This window comes from Numida meleagris, chromosome 6 (genome assembly GCF_002078875.1).
Source record: "Numida meleagris isolate 19003 breed g44 Domestic line chromosome 6, NumMel1.0, whole genome shotgun sequence".
NCBI classification, from domain to species: Eukaryota; Metazoa; Chordata; class Aves; order Galliformes; family Numididae; genus Numida; species Numida meleagris.
The window spans coordinates 35,117,640-35,135,397 of NC_034414.1; the positions used below are offsets into that span (position 1 = coordinate 35,117,640).

Here is a 17,758-nt window from a genome sequence, read left to right on the forward strand (position 1 = left end):
TCCCCCCCAGCCTCTGTTCCACATTCTGGGCATTTAATTGCTGATAAACATAGGGTTTGATTTTTCAGAGTTCACTGCAGTAAGGCAAGGAAAGTTTACAGCTGACTGTCACTTCCTAATTTTTTCCCCTCACCACCTCTTCCTGACTAATTTCTGAAACCATTGGCCACCTATAGTAAAACTTGAGATCAGTTTAAAAAAGAAAATTTAACCACCTTTCTTTGGCTCTGCTGTGAACTTACTAATCTCGAAAACTATCAAAAAAACAGTAACAACCAAAAAATGTTTTCTGTTGTCCTATGATTTCTCAGAACTAATGCAAGCAGACTTAACTTTGTTTTTGTATTGTGGGTTTTTGTGTTTGCATGGGTATTTTTTGGTGTTTTGCTTTGTTTTGGTTTTGCTGCAGTCTTTCCTCTTTTGCCATAATACTGAACATTCACCCAGCATATTAATCTGAGGTTCCCTAATTTCATTTTTTCCCTTCTGACACATGGAGGGATATGGTTTAAGGGTAATAAACAATGATTGATATAATCTATTTCTTTTTTTTTTTAGGTGGTGAGTCTGTAGTGACATTAGAGGATATTCTATTCTTCGCAACTGGTTCTTCTTCTATACCACCTATTGGTTTTGATCCTGAACCTACTATTAAATTTCTGGCTTTAAGTTATCCCATTGGAAACAGACTCCTTAATTGCTTAGAACTCCCAATAACAAGGACGTATGAGAATTTTAAAAATAAAATGGAATTCACTATCAGAAGCACATTAAGAGGCGAGAAAGAATAAATATTTTTGCTACTAAACCGATTGTTGGAAACTTCAGTTTTCTGTGGGAGTGTCTGCTGGCAAGGTGCCTTTTTTTTTTTTTTGATGGTATGCTCTTAGTCTTTTACCATTTGTCCTTCAAAGATATGGTGAAAGAAGTACTAATCTTGTAAAATGGAAAACTGTTTTCAGATGAATGTCAGTTGGTTTGGGTGGTTTTTTTTGTTGTTGTTATTGTTGATTTTTCAGTCATCTCCTTGGTTGGAAATTGGCTTACCATGCCAGCAGTCTCTTGCAGTCTGATTTAGAATGGGTATTTTTGCTCCAGATGTACATAGGATGTTACCAAACTCTGTAACATTTTAGCAATTTCCTAAAAGTAAGTGGGGTGCGTACACACTTCAGCAACTTTTCTTTCAGTCAAATCAGTTTTTTTGTTTTTTAAGGTAACTGCTGTAGGGCTTTGTCTCAGGTAAAACTGATAGAGTGCTTCAGTTCCGTGTTACTATTTTCAGTTAACTGCTTTCATGTAGATTCATTGACACTTTGATTCTTATAAATCTATGAAAGTTAGAGTTTAGGCTGTTGTGTTCAATGCATCAAAATGAGATCATAATTTGGAGAAGATCAAGGCAAAATAATGAGCAAGAAGAAAATCTGGTTGAACTTGAGTTTCTGCTGTTGAACAAAGTCTTCGGCATTTGCACCCTTACTGATTCTGCTGCTATATGGTAGCTTTTACTATTATGACTATACATATAATTTAAAAAGTTTGAAGTGGACTTTAACGTGCAACTGTAAGTGATCCTTCAAAATGAAATACAAAAATTTTCTTATTAGAAGAAGATATTGAATTTTCTTCCATGGAAGTCGGTAATTTCGTATGAATGTGCACTAAAGCTATTTGAATTGCAGGCAGTCTAACATCAGGCCTGTTATCAGTGCCTGATGCTTCTCTAGCTTTTATTCTAAACGCTTCCTTTTCAATTTTAGATGCATTTTGAGCAACTGTGTAAAATGTTTTAATTCTGCAGTATTTGTATAAATAACATTAAACCATAAACAATCAGTAGTGAAATCTCTACATAGTAACACAATGATATTAAAACTATGAAACTGAAAAAAAAGTACAATTTTATTTTTAACGTATGCAGGTCTCTTTTCAGAAGAACTTTTTTCTTTACTGTCAGTTTGGTCATTTACACTGCATCTCTAACATAGGTCATTCTGTATGTGTATATAGACAGATATGTCTCTATATATACCTGTATGTATTTTTACATTCTTTAGAGTACTAAAAAGTAGCCATATACTTTTACTATTAAAAACTTGTTTTAAGTTGAAAATACAGGCAGGATTGCTTTCCTTTTCAATGTCTTGGCCAGAAAGTACACTTACAGTTGATTATAAATGGATTGGTGGTTTAAAAAAAAAAAAAAAAGCTGAATTAATCCAGTTTCAAGTTCTGGTTCATCATCATGTTTTCCTCTCATTAATGAAATGTATTAGTGAATGCCAAGTATGTGGCAGTGTACTCCAACTGAAGACCTTTGTAAGTGGCAGTTGCTTTCACTAAATACGGGACTGTACTATAAGGTTGAAGACTGTGTATTTATATTAAGCAGTCCGTTTAACATCATGCATGTATTTTGAAACCTTTCTTAATTTGCTACAGCATCTCCATTTTTTTTTTTATATACAGACCTGTTTATCTCACTGGATAACAAAAGTGTATGCCACTTATTTTTGCATTTCACAGTCTAAATAAATTATTCCAAAGCTTAGGTCGGGCATTTTTACATTTCTCATTTGTTTCAGTTATTTTAAAAGTAATATTGTAAAAAATCCTCATTTAAATTTAAGGAATATTACAAATTAAGACTATTGATGCTTTCCTGGTTCTGAGACATAAGCGTTATAAAGTCAGACAGAAACTGAAGCTGCTAATGATCTCTTGGAGAATATTATTTGGTTTGTTTACATTCCAAGTTTTTTATCATTCTCTTATGATCTTTTTTCTCTTTTATGCCATGTTTGTCACTTTTTCTGGATTTCTGAATGCCAAATTGCCAGTAAGTTTATATTCTTACTTAGAATAATCTGTTACCGGCACAAATAAGGCAATCTGTTGCAAATTGATTTGCTTAATGAGGACTTGTGTTCTTTTTTTTTTTAACACAATGAATCCCCTATAGATAGGGTATTTTACTTTAAAAATGAGTAGTGTACTCAGCAGTATTCGTTTTCCTTGACTAATTTAGAAATTAACATGTTCTGTAATATTGTGGCATTTTTCTTGAAGTATTGAACTTGTTGCAAGCAGCACGTGGGCAGTTTTGGAAGTCAGTTGCTGATCTTTTGGTACCTGCAGTAGGAAGGGAAACAGTACAGAAAGTGGAACTAAATAAACTGTGTTTTAAAATCTTCAGTGGAGGAGGAAAGAGTAATATCATGTGAACACCAGGCTTCAAAAAGTATCTGAGATTTAAAATAGGGTTCCTTTTATAGCTTATCAGTTCTGACTTCATCAGTTCCTACATTTTTTTTAATATAAAGAAAGAACTAACCTATTAGTCAGCTGTGAGAGAAATCCTGAGTTACAATATGCAATATTAAAGAAGTATACAACACCATATCAAAACATGGAATTCACAAAATACTCTAGTCTTTAATACTGCTTGTAAACGTTTTTCTGATGGGGAGCTTGTTCTCATTTTCTAATACTGCTGTACATATCTAAGGATGTCTTCCCTTTCTTTTAGGTCTGATTAGCTCTCTCTAGACACTTTAATACAATCCTAGTTTTCAAATTGTATTTCTAAATGCTATTATAGAGAAGAATTTCCTCTCTTCTGCTCTTTTTCAGCATGCATTTATAGATGCCAATCTTAAATTTACTTCTGTTTCTGTTATGCCATTGAACAAGCCGACTTCTAATCCATGAAAACACAGAAAGGTCTATCTTATGTGAAAACTTCTGGAGCAATTGCTTTAGCTATAATGACCACCAGAATTCAATTGGTAGAGTAGGTCACTGCAGTGCAATACTATTGGGTTATTTCCTTATTTTACACAAATGTTAACCTGAGGCACGTTGGAAATTAGCAAATTTGTTTAAGTATTTCTGTAACAGAAGAAGAACAAACATATATGTATTAGTGGTTGCATGTTCTTCTGTTTTAATGGAAGATTCGTCTTGTGTAAGATTTGTCAAGGCCATAAGAGAACGGCTACAGACCTCTTTGTCTTGTGTTAGACTGGCCAAAGAGCTTCTCTGTTTCTGCATCAAATGCCCCCCTCTCCCCCTCCCTCCCAAGCTTCCTTCTGGAATCTGTGCATCAAATAAGCTATTTATTTTCTAGGGCGATCACTTTTCTAGTAAGCAATACTAGGTTAGCACTTGTGTTTTTAGTATGGTCTCTTAATGAAGCATATGTAACTTAAAAACCACACAAGTATTTCAGATATATAAAGACCAAGGGATAGAAACTTAGTGACTTGCTTTCACTCATGCAAAGGATGCTCAGTTAGAACAAGCTGTTAGCATTTTAAATTCGTTTGTGAAAGAAATTTATTCAAAATGAGAAGGAATGGTATCAGCTTCTACTTGAAGTATAAAGCCCTGATATTTTTTTCATTAATATGTTCAGTTCTCAGTTGAAAGATTTCAAAATTCTGGGAGGTAAAACTAAAATGTTGAGCAGAGTATTAGTAGTTTTAGGAGGAATTTTTTTACTTGGACACTGGTGAGTCACTGGAACCAGGTTGCCCTGAATGTGGATGCTTCACCCCTGGAGGCATTCAAGGCCAGGCTGGGTGGGGCCCTGGGCAGCCTGTTCTGGAGGGTGGCAGCCCTGCCCATGGCAGGGGGGTTGGAACTGGATGGTATTTAGAGTCCCTTCCAACCCAAGCCATTCTATGATTCTATTCCATGATTCTATAGTAATTCAGTCATATTCTGCATGTGCATTTTAAAAACAGCATCAAAAAACTTTACAAAAATCTCATTCAAATGGAAGGAAATGAAACTGGAGGCTACAGAATATGCTTTTAAAGCTGATATTGATTCTTGTCTTGTAGTAAAGCATTTTACAGCGCAGGTTTTACTTTTTTTACCTAAAGGAATTGTTAGCTTGATTTAAAAAAAAAAAAAAGAAAAAAAAAGAAAGGAAAGAAAGAAAAAAAGAAAAGAAAAAAAAGTGAATGTTTTCTGACTTTAAGTATCTTAGGGTGTATAGAAAACAAATCATAATATCATTTGTAAAAAAAAAAAAAAAGCAGCTTTCTAATTTCGTATTGCATAAACTGTTTGTTTAAAAGTTATTGTTATTAGAATGTTATACAATTAATTATAGTTTTGTAAATAAAACTCCACTTAAATCAACTGCAGGATCAGTGCCTGAAGCGTTGCAGCTTTAAGCAATGTTGTCAGTGATGTGTAGCATCAGTGTTGAAAAACTCAATTGTGAGAGACAAATGTCATGTATATGTTTGAAAGTGCAATAAAGGGTTAAATTACCATGTTGTATTAAATGTAACTCTTTGCTGTTTTTCTTTAGTTTAATGGGTTTTCGTTCTAGAAGTGATGTTGCTATTTTCTTCTATTTGCACTAGCTTCTGCTACACGTGCTTAGTAGGTTGCTTCCAAAGTAATGCTGCAACAAAGAGCACAATTAACACTCTTTGACAGAGCAAAGTCTCTGCTACAAACCACTGTTCTTCAGCACTCCATCATTAGCTATGCATTTTTTGCTAGTGATGAAAAGGGGCTGCAGTTCTTCCTGCATGAAGAAATTAAATGACACGCTTTTGCTTCAGAGGCTGTTTTGTCAGACCCCCTGCTGCCACCTGTCGCACGGCAACAAATGTAGTGGAATATTGGTGGGAAAGTTCAGCCTCTCCTGCTGTACTCTTCAGCATCCAGCTCTGACGGCATAGACCAACATAATAGAATAGGAGGCATTACTTTCGGAGCATCCGTGCGCATCTGCACGTTTACCCTCCTATCTTTATCAGAAATTGAGTTTCAGCTGCACGGAGCTATTCCTTAATGCTTTCTCTAAGCACATAACAGCCTACAGAAGACTGCAAAGAGCGTGTAGGGCAGAGATGTGCAAACTTAAACACCTTTTCTAAATCGATTGAGTGCTAATGAATTTATCTCCAACAGCTGCTTTCTCTAGGTGGCTATCTAATTGCCTCACAGCTGACCGGTTGTAGTTCGTGCACGCACCATGCGGGTAGAGCAAAAACACGTGCAGCCTCTTCTTGCCTAAAAACTTCGGCTTCAGGCTGAAAGCGAAGTGGAAAAAGCAGCCCCACTGCGGCCCGCGCTCGCGGAGCCCGCCTGCTCGCTGGGCGCGAGGATGCCCCACGCGCTCCGCCCGGCAGCGGCGGGAAAGAGGCGGCTCCGCCCCGCCGCCGTGCTGGGCCGCCACGTCGCCGGGCTGCTGCGTGCGCGGCGGGGGGGCAGGAAGCTGCGGCCGGGCTGGCGAAGCAAAATGGCGGCCGGTATCCGGGAGAAGCAGACAGGTGAGCGGTTCCCGTGGTTTCTATCGCTCGGCGCGGCCGCTGCTCCGCCTGCAACGGGGAAGGAGCGCGGTGGGTCTCAGGGTGTAGCTGGGGGCTCTTCTGAGAGCCTGCTTTCCTCCCCGTCCTTTTCCCGACGGCTCCTTCGGGCGAGATGGAGGCGTCCCCACGCCGCCTCGGTCCACCTGGGGATCCACGGCCGGTTTGGGTCACCCGGCAGCGGTTTCCTCCTTGCTCCAACCCCTGTCGCTGCGGGGCTCCTCAGCGGTGGGCCTGGGGTGGCGGCCCGGGGCTCTCCTGCCGAGAGGGCCTGGCCTGCCGGGCCTGGGGCGCACAGGTGCCCGGGGACACGGCCGCAGGTGCCGCTGCGGTGTGGAAGTCACCCCCCGAGTGGGGCTACGCGGGCCGGGAAGGGAGCGGTGGCCGTCTCCGTGGGAGTCGGCTGTACTTTCCCTTTGCTTGGCTTCCTCTCTGGCCGTGGGAAGGGTCAGCCAGAGGTGTTGTTTAAAGGTGGAAAAATAAAACTTCTACTATGATGCCCCTGTAGGATGATACTGAGGTCCTGGAGTGCTTACTGACCTTCAGGAAATTAAGGTTATGAGTTTATGAACTCGGTCTTCTTCTGGGGGGTTTTCTGTGTGTAAAAGAGTTCATTAGTCAGTCCCTCCTTATGCGCTGCTGAGTTCATAACTGACTCTTTGTGCCCCCTCTTGCTGCTGCTGCTCTGTGGGGCACTGAGCCATCCATGTGTGCCTAAAACACGGAGCATGTCAGCTCTGTATTCCTTCTTACCTTGCTGAAGTTTTCATCCACAGTTTGAATTTTAGTCTTGTCATCTTCTCCTTTACAGCTGCTTAGAGGATTCTGGGTGCGTTCATTTAATGTAAGATACCTAAGATCACCTGCTTAAAAATCTCACCTTGTGTCTCTGTTGAACTTAATATTTTTCTAGCTTTCCTGTACCATAATTATACATTCTCTGATTTCATTCCAGTGCCCATTTGCCATTGATGAAACTGATTCATGTTCCTTACAGTACTTTTTCTCACACTCATACCTTTCTGATAAAGCCCCTTGTCTTTGAGCCTTTATTCCCTGCAGCTTTATTCTTTTCTCTCTCACTTGACTATTCTCACCCTCTTTCAACCAACATTCATACCCATGTTGTCTCCCATTGGGGCTGTCGCTTGCAAGGAGGTAGATGGAAGCAAGTAAGAGGTGTTCAGGATGTAAACATTTTGATTGTGTAGTACTTAACGCTGCTATGTGTGTGCACTGTCTGTTGTGCTGTGGCCCTGCTCCATACCAGTCAGAGTGTATTGCGGTGCCCCACTGTAAAAACCCAGTCCTTGCCCCACAGAGTATTCAGCCTAAAGTGGAAGGGCAAAAACAGAAAAGATAAGCACCCAGCACATCTCTGGGTTTTGTGATGGTCATAGCATGTTGGTAGTCTGATTGTTGCGCTTTTGTAGGTAGCTGAGGCCAAGTTTTAATTTAAATGGTAACCTCCACAAGGAAGTTGCTTCAAATGCAGTAGTTCCAAAGTACATAACCACATAGCTCTATATAAAATTGCTTGTACAGCTGAGAGAGAAATGGAAGATGCCATGGGCAGCAAGGGAGTAAAGACTTCAGGAACAGTCTGTAAGCAGCTTCTAAGATTGCTCTGTGGTTTAAAAAAACCCAAAAGTATTAAGCAACACAGAAGGTTTGATTCTAGGGAGACCTATCAATCGCTTACCAGTTTCAGCAGGCATCAGGATGAACTTGAGCGCCCAGCATGCCCCTTTGCAACAGCACTCTGTGCTCAGGAACGCAGCCAGATGGAGGGGAACAGCCACCCACCTGCTTGATCCCTGCAGGTTGAGGCATGCCTGAGTCTATGTCCTGTCTGCACTTACCAGTACAAGAGGGCTGTTCAGCTGAGGGGCGCTGAGATGGGCAGGGTCAGAGCTCTCACCTCAAGCAGGGAGGCTGCCGAAGTGGGGCTCAGCCTACCTGCAGGAAGGGCCTCAGGGGGATTGTGTGGGAAGGGCACTGGGAAGAGGGAGCCAGGTTCCTTGCAGTGACAGTGGACATAAATTGAAACAAGACGTGTCTGAATTGGATATAGGGAAAACTGTTCTACCACAAGTCAGATGCTGTACAGGTTGCAGAGGAAGGTTGTGGCATCTGCTTCCTTGGATGTTTCTAAGGCCTGGCTAGTAACACTCCCCAAGCAGCAAGACCTGGCCTTGCAGCTGACCGTGCTTGAGGACCTTGGGCTTGAGAGCCTCTGTGGTCCCCTCCTGCCTCAGCTGCCCTGTGGTGCTCTGTGGTTACCCATCTTTACCTAGATAGACACAAGCAGTGGGCGCAGGTGAGCCTTGTGAGTTCAGCAAATCCAGTTGCAGTGTCTTACACCTGGGTTGTGGCAACCCCTATTATCAGTACAAGCTGGAGAACGAAAGGATTGAGCATAGCTCTGGCGAAAAGGACTTGAGAGTGTCTAGCAGTGTTCCCTTGCAGTCTAGGAAGCTCAAGTGTATCCTGGGCTGCATCAAAAGAAGCAATGGCCAGCACATCAAGGGTGGTGATACTGTTCCTCCACTCTGTACTGGTGAGACCTCACCTGGAGTACTGTGTCTGGGTGTGGAGAGACGTGGATCTGCTGGAGAGCGTCTAGAGAAGGGCCATAAAAGTGATCCAAGGGATGGAACACCTCTCCTGTGAGGACAGGCTGAGAGAGCTGGGGCTGTTCAGCCTGGAGAGAGGAGGCTGCGAGGGGAACCGGATAGCAGCCTTTCGGTATCTAAAGGGAGCTATGAGAGGGAAGAAGACAGACTCTTCAGCAGGTTCTGTTGTGATGTGGCAAGGGGAAAGGGTTTCAAAATAAAAGAGGGGAGGTTTAGATTGGATATAAGGAAGAAGTTTTTTACTCTAAGTGTGGTGAGGCACTGGAACAGGTTGCCTGGAGAGTTGGTGGCTGCTGCACACCTGGAGACACTCAAGGTCAGGCTGGAGGAGGCTCTGAGCAACCTGATCTGCTGTAAGTGTCCCTCTTCATTGCAGGGGAGTTAGACTAGAAGACCTTTGAGGGACCCTTCCAATTCAAATGATTCTATTAGCTGCTTCTATTTATGAGTAAAGTGGAATATGTAGCCCTGATTGCTGAAAGTTTTTTTCTCTTTGCAAAGGTCTGTGATGATTGTGTTCATGGATTTTGAGAGAATAGCCACCAACTTATGTTGTTGCAATTAGTTTTTTACTTTTAGCTAAAGCACATGGTGTATTGTTTAATCAGATAAATAAGGAAGGGTTCCTTACTTAGCTCTTGTAAATAGAGGTAGGTGTTTTGTGTATTGAATGTGAAGTTAAATGGGTACATGTTCACAGAATTTTCCTGTTGCAAATTAGGGGTGCTTTTGTGCTCCCTAATGCAGCAGTTTCTTCTTACAAGTGCTCAAAGTGTTTAAAAATGTGTGACAGTTTTAGTCAGACAAAGAGGTATTTCTGGTATACTTGGGTGTACAGTGTTGTTCCGATCAGGTAGGATGAAGCAGAGTGATAATAAAGCAAACTAACTCCTAGGATACAAAATGCACCTTCGGGAAGAGTCTGAAATCGTTTTTAAGGCAAAATATAGTAGAATATAGTTTGTATAATCAAAGAAAGAGATTCTTTCTTCATGTTTTGGGACTTGCTGCTTTATTCTTTTCCGGTGTCTGTTAGAGCCCATACATTCTAGTTGATGTGTTACTTGTGTATCAAAAGCTGCATAAAAACAATGCACGTGTGACTGGTTGCATTTATATTTTTTTCTTCTCAAACATAATATAAAATCCTGCTAGCGTGTTTAATGTCTGTTGTTAAAGTGTAAAAAGGGTAAAGCGTTATTCTCCTCTGTTTTCCAGTGGCTTTGAAACGTATGCTGAATTTCAATGTTCCTCCTGTAAAAAACAGCACAGGGGAGCCGGTATGGAAGGTAAGGACTACGTGAATAGGAACAGGAGAATTTTATGTTAAAAGAAGTTCAGATGATCAAATTTTAACTAACTCAAGTATACTCTCTATGTCCTTAACTTATACAGAATATTTTTTCCTATGTGATACAAATACAGAGTTGAACATCTGAGTTACTGAGAAAAATACGTATTTGATATATTGGCTAGTTAATTACACAATGACTGATTGATTCTTTAGGCAATATGTTAATGAGCAACTAAAGAGGACATTTTTGAAATATGCTTATGCCTCACTTGTAGCAGGAAATTGCACGATACCTTACAGGTGCATTCACAAAAAAAGAAGCCTGTGGAAAAGGAAGAACTGTTGGGAGCCTTAAATTTAGGGCAAGCTGAGTTCAAGCTGCCCTTGTTAACTTTAAAAAGTAAATAACTTGTCACTTATGGAAAAATTTGGGCTACTTGAACGCTTATATTCTGATGTGTCTTTTTCATTTTCGATTTCTTTTTACTTTATGCTTCTCTCGTTGTTTCCTCCCACATGTAGTCAGAGAATTGCTGTATTTACAGTAAGCAAGTTCTGACAGCAGATTCCTATTTGACTTACATATTTTTCAGAAGGAAATGATGATTTTTTTTCATTTTATTATAGAGTTTCTTTTTATTCTTTTATTGTCTTTGTAAGCACAAAATGGAAAACCACAACAAAGTAATAAATTGGTACATGTTAGTGCGTCCAAGGTTAGGACAGTAGTTTCTTAAGCCTGGACTCCTATATCCACATTATCACTTTAAAAGAAAAAAATGTATGTCTGTTGCAGGTTCTCATTTATGACAGATTTGGCCAAGACATCATCTCGCCTTTGCTGTCAGTGAAAGAGCTGAGAGATATGGGGATCACTTTGCATTTGTAAGTACCTTTCTAAAACAGATTTTTTTCTTCTTTAAATAACTTTATCTAACGTTCCCCTGAAATTGTGAAACTTATTCAACTGAATAAGTTGAAACTTATTCAATGAGTAACTACTAAAATAAGAGTTATTCAGTGTTCAGTGGGATTTCCTACTGTATAGTGGAGGCCCCTGCTCAGACAGTAAAGATTTTTGAGAATGTCTGGACAAATCCCTGTATCCTTTTATATATTTTAAAATTATTTGGCACATACTTTTACATGAGACAGTGCATGATCTTTGCTTGTCTCTTTACGTGCGGACTTTGTCTTTTGTCTGTGATAAGGAAATAAGTATTATTTTAAGAGCTTTCCCATTTCTCTTTCTCCATATTATGTTTAGTCAGTTCACTGGCATTCCTTGTCTGTGGTTATAGACATGGAGGAAGTTGGAAGATAACGTTGTTTCGTTGTTTGTTTTTGAAAGCATATTAACTTCTGCAAAGTGAAAGCTAGCAATCAAAACAATTTACAGTTTATCTCATTGACATATCAGCAGTAATGTGAGAGAAACATGTAAGCACTTTGCCTATCTCTGTATCAATGAGCAGGAAAGACAAGGTTAGTTGTGTGAGATATAGTCAGCTTTATCTCTTATCATTTTGTCATGTCAGTTAATAATTAGGGTATGATGTTCATGGATGTAGTATTTTACCATCCTCTGAATGGAATCATGTATTTTTTAAGGTTGTGAAGCCTTTTCTTAAGCTTCAAATAAACTTCAGAGACCTCTGACACATTCAGCTATCAAAAATTGATTTTGCTTTTTTTCATGTTTTGTTCTTGCTAAGATCTGACTAAATATAAGAACAAATTCTGGAAAATTAGATTGTATCTGCATAAATAACTTATTTAACATTTATAATGTTATATAAATCAGAAGAGGAATACAGCGGAGATGGTGTTTTTTTTTTCTTTTCAGGCTTCTGCATTCAGATCGGGACCCTATTCCAGATGTTCCAGCTGTCTACTTTGTAATGCCAACAGAAGAAAATATTGACAGAATGTGCCAGGTAGCTTGCATACTTAATATTGAAGATGAGTGGATGCAGCAGGAATAGTGTGCTTGAGATAATCCTGCACTGATGGCAGCATGACTTCTGTATACCTAGTTCTTGCATATGCTTTTTATCTATGTTAGCACACTGTTGTCAGAAAAATATTATCCAAAGTTTTTACATGTAAAACTGTTTCCCAGAAAGTAGAAGTGTAAATATGTCTTCTGTTTGGGCAGTGAAAAGACAAGAGTCAGCAGGCACAGGCTGAAATATAGGCAGTCAGTTTGACCAGGGACTTCTTCCTTGGAGACGTTCAGAACTTGACGACTCAATGATGAGGCACCTCCTGTTTGACTCTGCCTTGAGCGGAGGGGCTGGACTCAACTGTTTACTTTCTTTGGGAGAAATGGATGGAGGATTGACATCTTCAGCAAAGGAAGGGAAAACAGTAAAAGGTAGTAGTCATCACTGGCAATATGTGGAATAATAGCTGCTGTCTGGTATCTTAAATGTTAGTTCCTGATTTTTTTTTTTTCAATTCTGTGTTAGATTATATCAAGCTTTATAGTCAAAACACTTCATGCAGGGCTGTATGAATAGACAGCCAAGCACTTCAAAAAAAATTATTTTGACTGTGGATAATTGGAACATCACATAGTAAAAGGTTGTGTATTTTTTAATAATTAAGGACTAATATGTGTCTTCTTCAGGCAAAAAGATTCTGGTTTGGCTTTCTTTTAGGATCTTCGAAACCAGCTGTATGAATCTTATTATTTAAACTTTATTTCCGCCATTTCAAGAAGTAAACTGGAAGATATTGCCAATGCTGCTATAGGTGCTAATGCTGTAGCTCAAGTGGCTAAGGTAAGAAAATCCTCCAGTCTGTGTTGTACAGGGTACTACTGTTACAGGTATTGCAGCCTTACGTAACCACTTCTTCTGTGAGAAGAACTTCTGTGCCACAGACAGCTTTCCTGACTGAACCATGAGCAAAGTAAAAGATTAGCTAGATTTGATGACGGATGTGGATTTACTTGGGGAAGGTATCTGCACCCATCTCATTAATCCAGATCAGTGTTATACTTCATCTTAGTCCAAAGCCCAAGCGCTGCAAGACCTTTGCACTGAATGAAAAGAGTAGGGGCAGTTTCAGAATGTTTCTGATCTCCCTAAGTCAGTGGGTGCATCCAATCCAAAAATAAGTAGCAACGACTCACTGGTGTTTTTATACTTCACTCTGGACTGTTCTGACCATTATTCCTTTATTTCTAGGTGTTTGATCAATATCTTAATTTTATTACTTTAGAAGATGATATGTTTGTACTGTGTAACCAAAACAAAGAGCTTGTTTCATATCGTGGTAAGTAAAATTTCTTTGTATAAGAAATAAAATGTTTTAAAGTTTACTTTTGAAGTTATAGTCAACACCTAACAATGATTTTATTTTGATTTGATCTACTCAGACTTCAGGATAATCTGTCAGATGTATAGTTTAATATCACGAAGTAAGCAGTTCATATATCTTAGTTTAGGCATCTGTACTGTAAAGCTATTGTAATATTGAAAAATAATTATGTTTTCTTAACAAACAAATTTAGGAAACCAAAACTGCACCTCAAACTAGGGTTTTTGTATGTGTGATAATACAGGAAAAAAGCGTTTTCATTTACACTTGTAGATGCTGTGGTTGGCTGCTTTGTTTAGGCACCACTGTTCAGTCTTAGTCCTGGATGCAGTTCTTAATTAAATATTTTGGTTTTGTGTGAATGGCCAGCTGCAAAGTTACTGTGGGTAATGCAACGCAAGAAATATAACTTCCATTGATAGAGTTTTATGTATCATCTAGACCATGACCAGCCAGTTGCAGCTTTTCTTAGTCAAGCCATGAAGACATGCATCCAAGCACATGGGAGCATGTCAGGGAATGTGTTTAGGATCAAGGACTGGCGTAGCACAGGGAAGAATCTGGGGAAAAAACGTTACTGAAAATAAAAGGTGATGGCTTCTGCAAGCAGCTAGGCCCGTGTACTTTTGTCAGCTTCTTTGTGAGATATCCGAGTTGAAAGTGAATTCAGTCTCAAAGAGCTATTTTTTCCTTTCTTATCATGGAGATTCTGTTGGACCTGTTTAGAACATACTCTAAAAACCGTTAATGTTTAGCAGTGAGATTCTTTTGTCCAATTTTCAAGGTCTTTCTTGAAAGCTGGATCCATTGTACTGAGTCCAGCCTCACACTGGGAACTGATTCCAGTGTCAGGGAATGAGGGGCTTTTTTGTTTGAAAAGCAGCCTTGTTTCTTTTTTTCTTTTTAAACTAAAACCAATTGTTAGCAATTTTAGTAATAATTGTTTTGCAATGTGTTTGTGTGTATATATAAAGATTCTTGACCGTGTCTCATAGGATTTCTATTAGCTAACAGAGAATTTGAATTGAAATGACTGAAAATGTTTGCACCTGTCTGTGTGGTTTGTTTTGTCTCTCCTGGGTTGCTGGTATTTGCCACGCAATATACAGTTTCACACTATGTTTAAACTAATATAGAAGTGGACTGTTTCCAAACTGATGGAACAGAAATCTAATCTCCCATACAGAAGTATTTAGTTTTCCACTTGAGCACTGAGCCGATCCATCTCTCTGTGAGCGCCGGATCTGACACAGGGAGTCAGAAGGAATGCATGGGCAATTAAGTAAACTTTGCTCCTGTTAGAGGGTAGCCCTAACAGAAAACCGCCTCTTTGTGTATAGTCATATAATCTGCCAAGTCAGTATAAATCTGATGGTGATGAAAGAGAAAGCATGGTAACATTGTTCAGTGATGTAAAAAGGTTTTAAAAGCCAGAAGGTGGATAACATTCTCTCCATGTGGGAATGGACTAGAAGGGTGGAGCATAAATTGCAACAAGAAGGTTTCTGGTCAGATATTAGGAACACTTCCTGATGTTAAAGATAGTGAAATATTAGAATTGATTACCTATAAACATAGCATTTTTATTACTGGGGAGGCTTTACGACAAAGAAATAGCATAGGTTTAACTTGCCTTTGAGTAAGAGGACAGGCTAAATCATCCTTAAGACGTTCTCTAGTTCTTCTACAGTCAGAAAAACGGAAAGAGTAAATGGCTAATGCTGGTATGAAGACCATATACCTGACATCCTGTTTGATGCTATTTGAATGCATGTTAATTTGAAAAATGGTTTTCAAGTAGATGGCCATTCCTATTCTATAACATGTGATTCTCTAAGAGGGGTTTTTAATAACTTAAAGATAATCTGGAAGGAGACAATGGGGAAAGGTTGTGGTGTTTGTCTTTACGCAGTGACCAATAATTAATTTATTTCAATCTTTAACTTAAAAAAAAGTAATGGGAAAAAAAAATGGGGAGGAAAAAAATAATGGAAGTGCCAAGAAGTGCATTTCATGGTTTTATCTCTTCAGCTATAAAGCTGTTGGCAAACCTCTTCTTAGGTAAGAAGAGGATCACTTTCTTAGTATTCATGTGGCATAAACTTCTTTCTTTAACCCTTTTTAAACTCTTTTCCACACTGTTTCAGCAATTAACAGACCAGATATAACAGACACTGAAATGGAAACGATAATGGACACTATTGTTGATAGCCTCTTCTGTTTTTTCGTTACACTTGGTAAGTTTTCAAATTCTAGCATATTTTTCATTCCTTTTAGAATAGACCCATGATCAGTGAGACAGAGAAACTTTTTAATTTTTATAAAGCCATATTAAGGCAGAAGTAGCTTTGTGACAGGCATCTTATTGTTTTGCTGAGTGGATTATTGATCTCCATAGAATTTTTCCTGTACATCACTGCAAAAGAAAATAAAGGCTATCCCACGTGGGAGGTGATATATTTAGTCTTCAGTATCAGTGGGTGAAGAATACCGAAGGCTTTGGAGTCATTGTTCTTAGAAAATACTAGGTTGCACTGAAGGTCAGCAGTGCTAGGAGTTTGGTTTTGTAGCTCAAAAAAAGGAGAAGAACATCACATAAACCTTGCAAAAGTTGAACTGAAATTTTTATTGGAACAGGAAGATAAATTAAATTTATCTGCATTATTGTGAATTCTGTTGTTGCTTAACCCATACATTTTTATAGTGATGTTATGTAATGTAAGTTCTCACCATGATCAGTGGATCTGAGATAGTATTCCTAAAAGAGAATGTGGGAGCTCTCTGGGCAGTCTCGTGGTATTTGATCTGTTATGTTTATACATAAAATTATCTGATATTTATAGGTGAGATACAGAACAAGGATCTTTAAACCTGAATTCCCATGGAAAATGTGCTTTTGAAAATATTTCCTGTACTGAGATGTAACTGATACATTACTTTGTGTTTCCTGTTATATTACTTGCTATTGCTCTTAAGTGAATTCTGACCTTATGAAGCTAAGTTTTAATGCTTCCATATGAGAGTTTATTTAACCAGTACACTGCATGCTAGCTGTCTTTCTTGAATATGCTTTCTCATAAATTTGTGCATGAGGTATTCTCTTAGTTTTGTAAAACATCAGGTAATGTATTGCTATAGAGTATTTTTGGTTTTGGCGCGAGAGAAAAATTTAATATAAGAATTGGTATTGTCCGCTTAAGAACTTTAATTTCAGAGTATTACTAAAAATTTCTTTTCTGGAAAGTACACTAACTTACGATCTTAAAACTATAATACAAGTGCCAGTCAATGTATTTTTCTTTATTAGGAGCTATTCCTATAATCAGATGCTCAAGAGGAACTGCAGCTGAAATGGTGGCAGTGGTAAGAAATTATCTTCTAAAACAGTATTGCTGTTGTAAAACTTTTCTTAGCAGCTTGTTTGCTTTTCTCATCGCCACATAGAGATTTAGTGGCATTGTCTCCTTTTCTTAGTGAAGGAGATAAAACTGGAAGGATGTACACCGGCCTTCCTTCATTAATTTTAGTTCCATGGGACTCATACGTAGAAATTGTAATGTTATGAAATCAGCTGATGAGAAACTTAAATCTGAATGATCATTCTTACTCTAGAGTTTACGTAGGTTTTCTGAGAGGCGTATTGAAATTAGAACAATTAACCTATAAATAAATTGTATAAAAAGTTGCTGTCTGGCCTGAGTTTGTGTGTCTGTATAAGAATTGTTAATGTCTTATTGAGAAACTCCAGAGGCACGAGACATTTTTATTGTATTAAAGTAATCTTGATCATCAAACAGGAATGAAATTACCAAATTAAATTACAACTAAAAATTGCTCCAGCAGTGTCTTCACTAGGGGTCACTGTGTTTCATTCCTTCCATATTTCTCACAGCTTTCTTCATCACTGAAGCCTTAATGTTGGTTGAACCTGAGCATTCAGTCTCTGTGCATTCATATTGGGGATATTCTTCATTTTATGAAACGCTTACTATGACGATATCTGACAACCCAATTTGCTGCTTCTGTTCTGGTTCCCTGTGGGTGCTGGTATTTTTTTTATTCACACATTTAGAGAGAGGATGCTGATTACCTGAGAGGAAGTTTACTGGATATAATGTGAATATCTTCTGTAGAGTCTTAAATCTAGATACAAAAACTGGAGG

General features: G+C 38.7%; 2 protein-coding genes across 3 annotated transcripts in view; both read left to right on the top strand.

Moving 5' to 3' along the window:
• The window catches only part of G2E3 (G2/M-phase specific E3 ubiquitin protein ligase), a gene marked incomplete in the record, with an annotated part of 23,904 nt that extends 18,615 nt beyond the window's left edge, over window positions 1–5,289 (top strand). The window contains 1 exon segment of the mRNA XM_021401322.1: window positions 559–5,289. Within this exon segment, the coding sequence (XP_021256997.1) occupies window positions 559–791 (233 nt within the window).
• SCFD1 (sec1 family domain containing 1) overlaps window positions 6,162–17,758 on the top strand; it is a 47,500-nt gene continuing 35,903 nt past the window's right edge. The window contains exons 1-8 of one of the 2 annotated variants that reach the window (XR_002440163.1): window positions 6,162–6,302; window positions 10,193–10,263; window positions 11,065–11,153; window positions 12,115–12,205; window positions 12,932–13,054; window positions 13,463–13,550; window positions 15,743–15,832; window positions 16,903–16,958. Coding sequence is in view for 1 of the 2 variants with exons in the window: in XM_021401324.1 (XP_021256999.1) it covers window positions 6,272–6,302; window positions 10,193–10,263; window positions 11,065–11,153; window positions 12,115–12,205; window positions 12,932–13,054; window positions 13,463–13,550; window positions 15,743–15,832; window positions 16,903–16,958 (639 nt within the window). In the remaining variant the exon portion in view is untranslated. The remainder of the gene's footprint in view (window positions 6,303–10,192; window positions 10,264–11,064; window positions 11,154–12,114; window positions 12,206–12,931; window positions 13,055–13,462; window positions 13,551–15,742; window positions 15,833–16,902; window positions 16,959–17,758) is intronic. The other variant, XM_021401324.1, reaches the window with a different exon arrangement.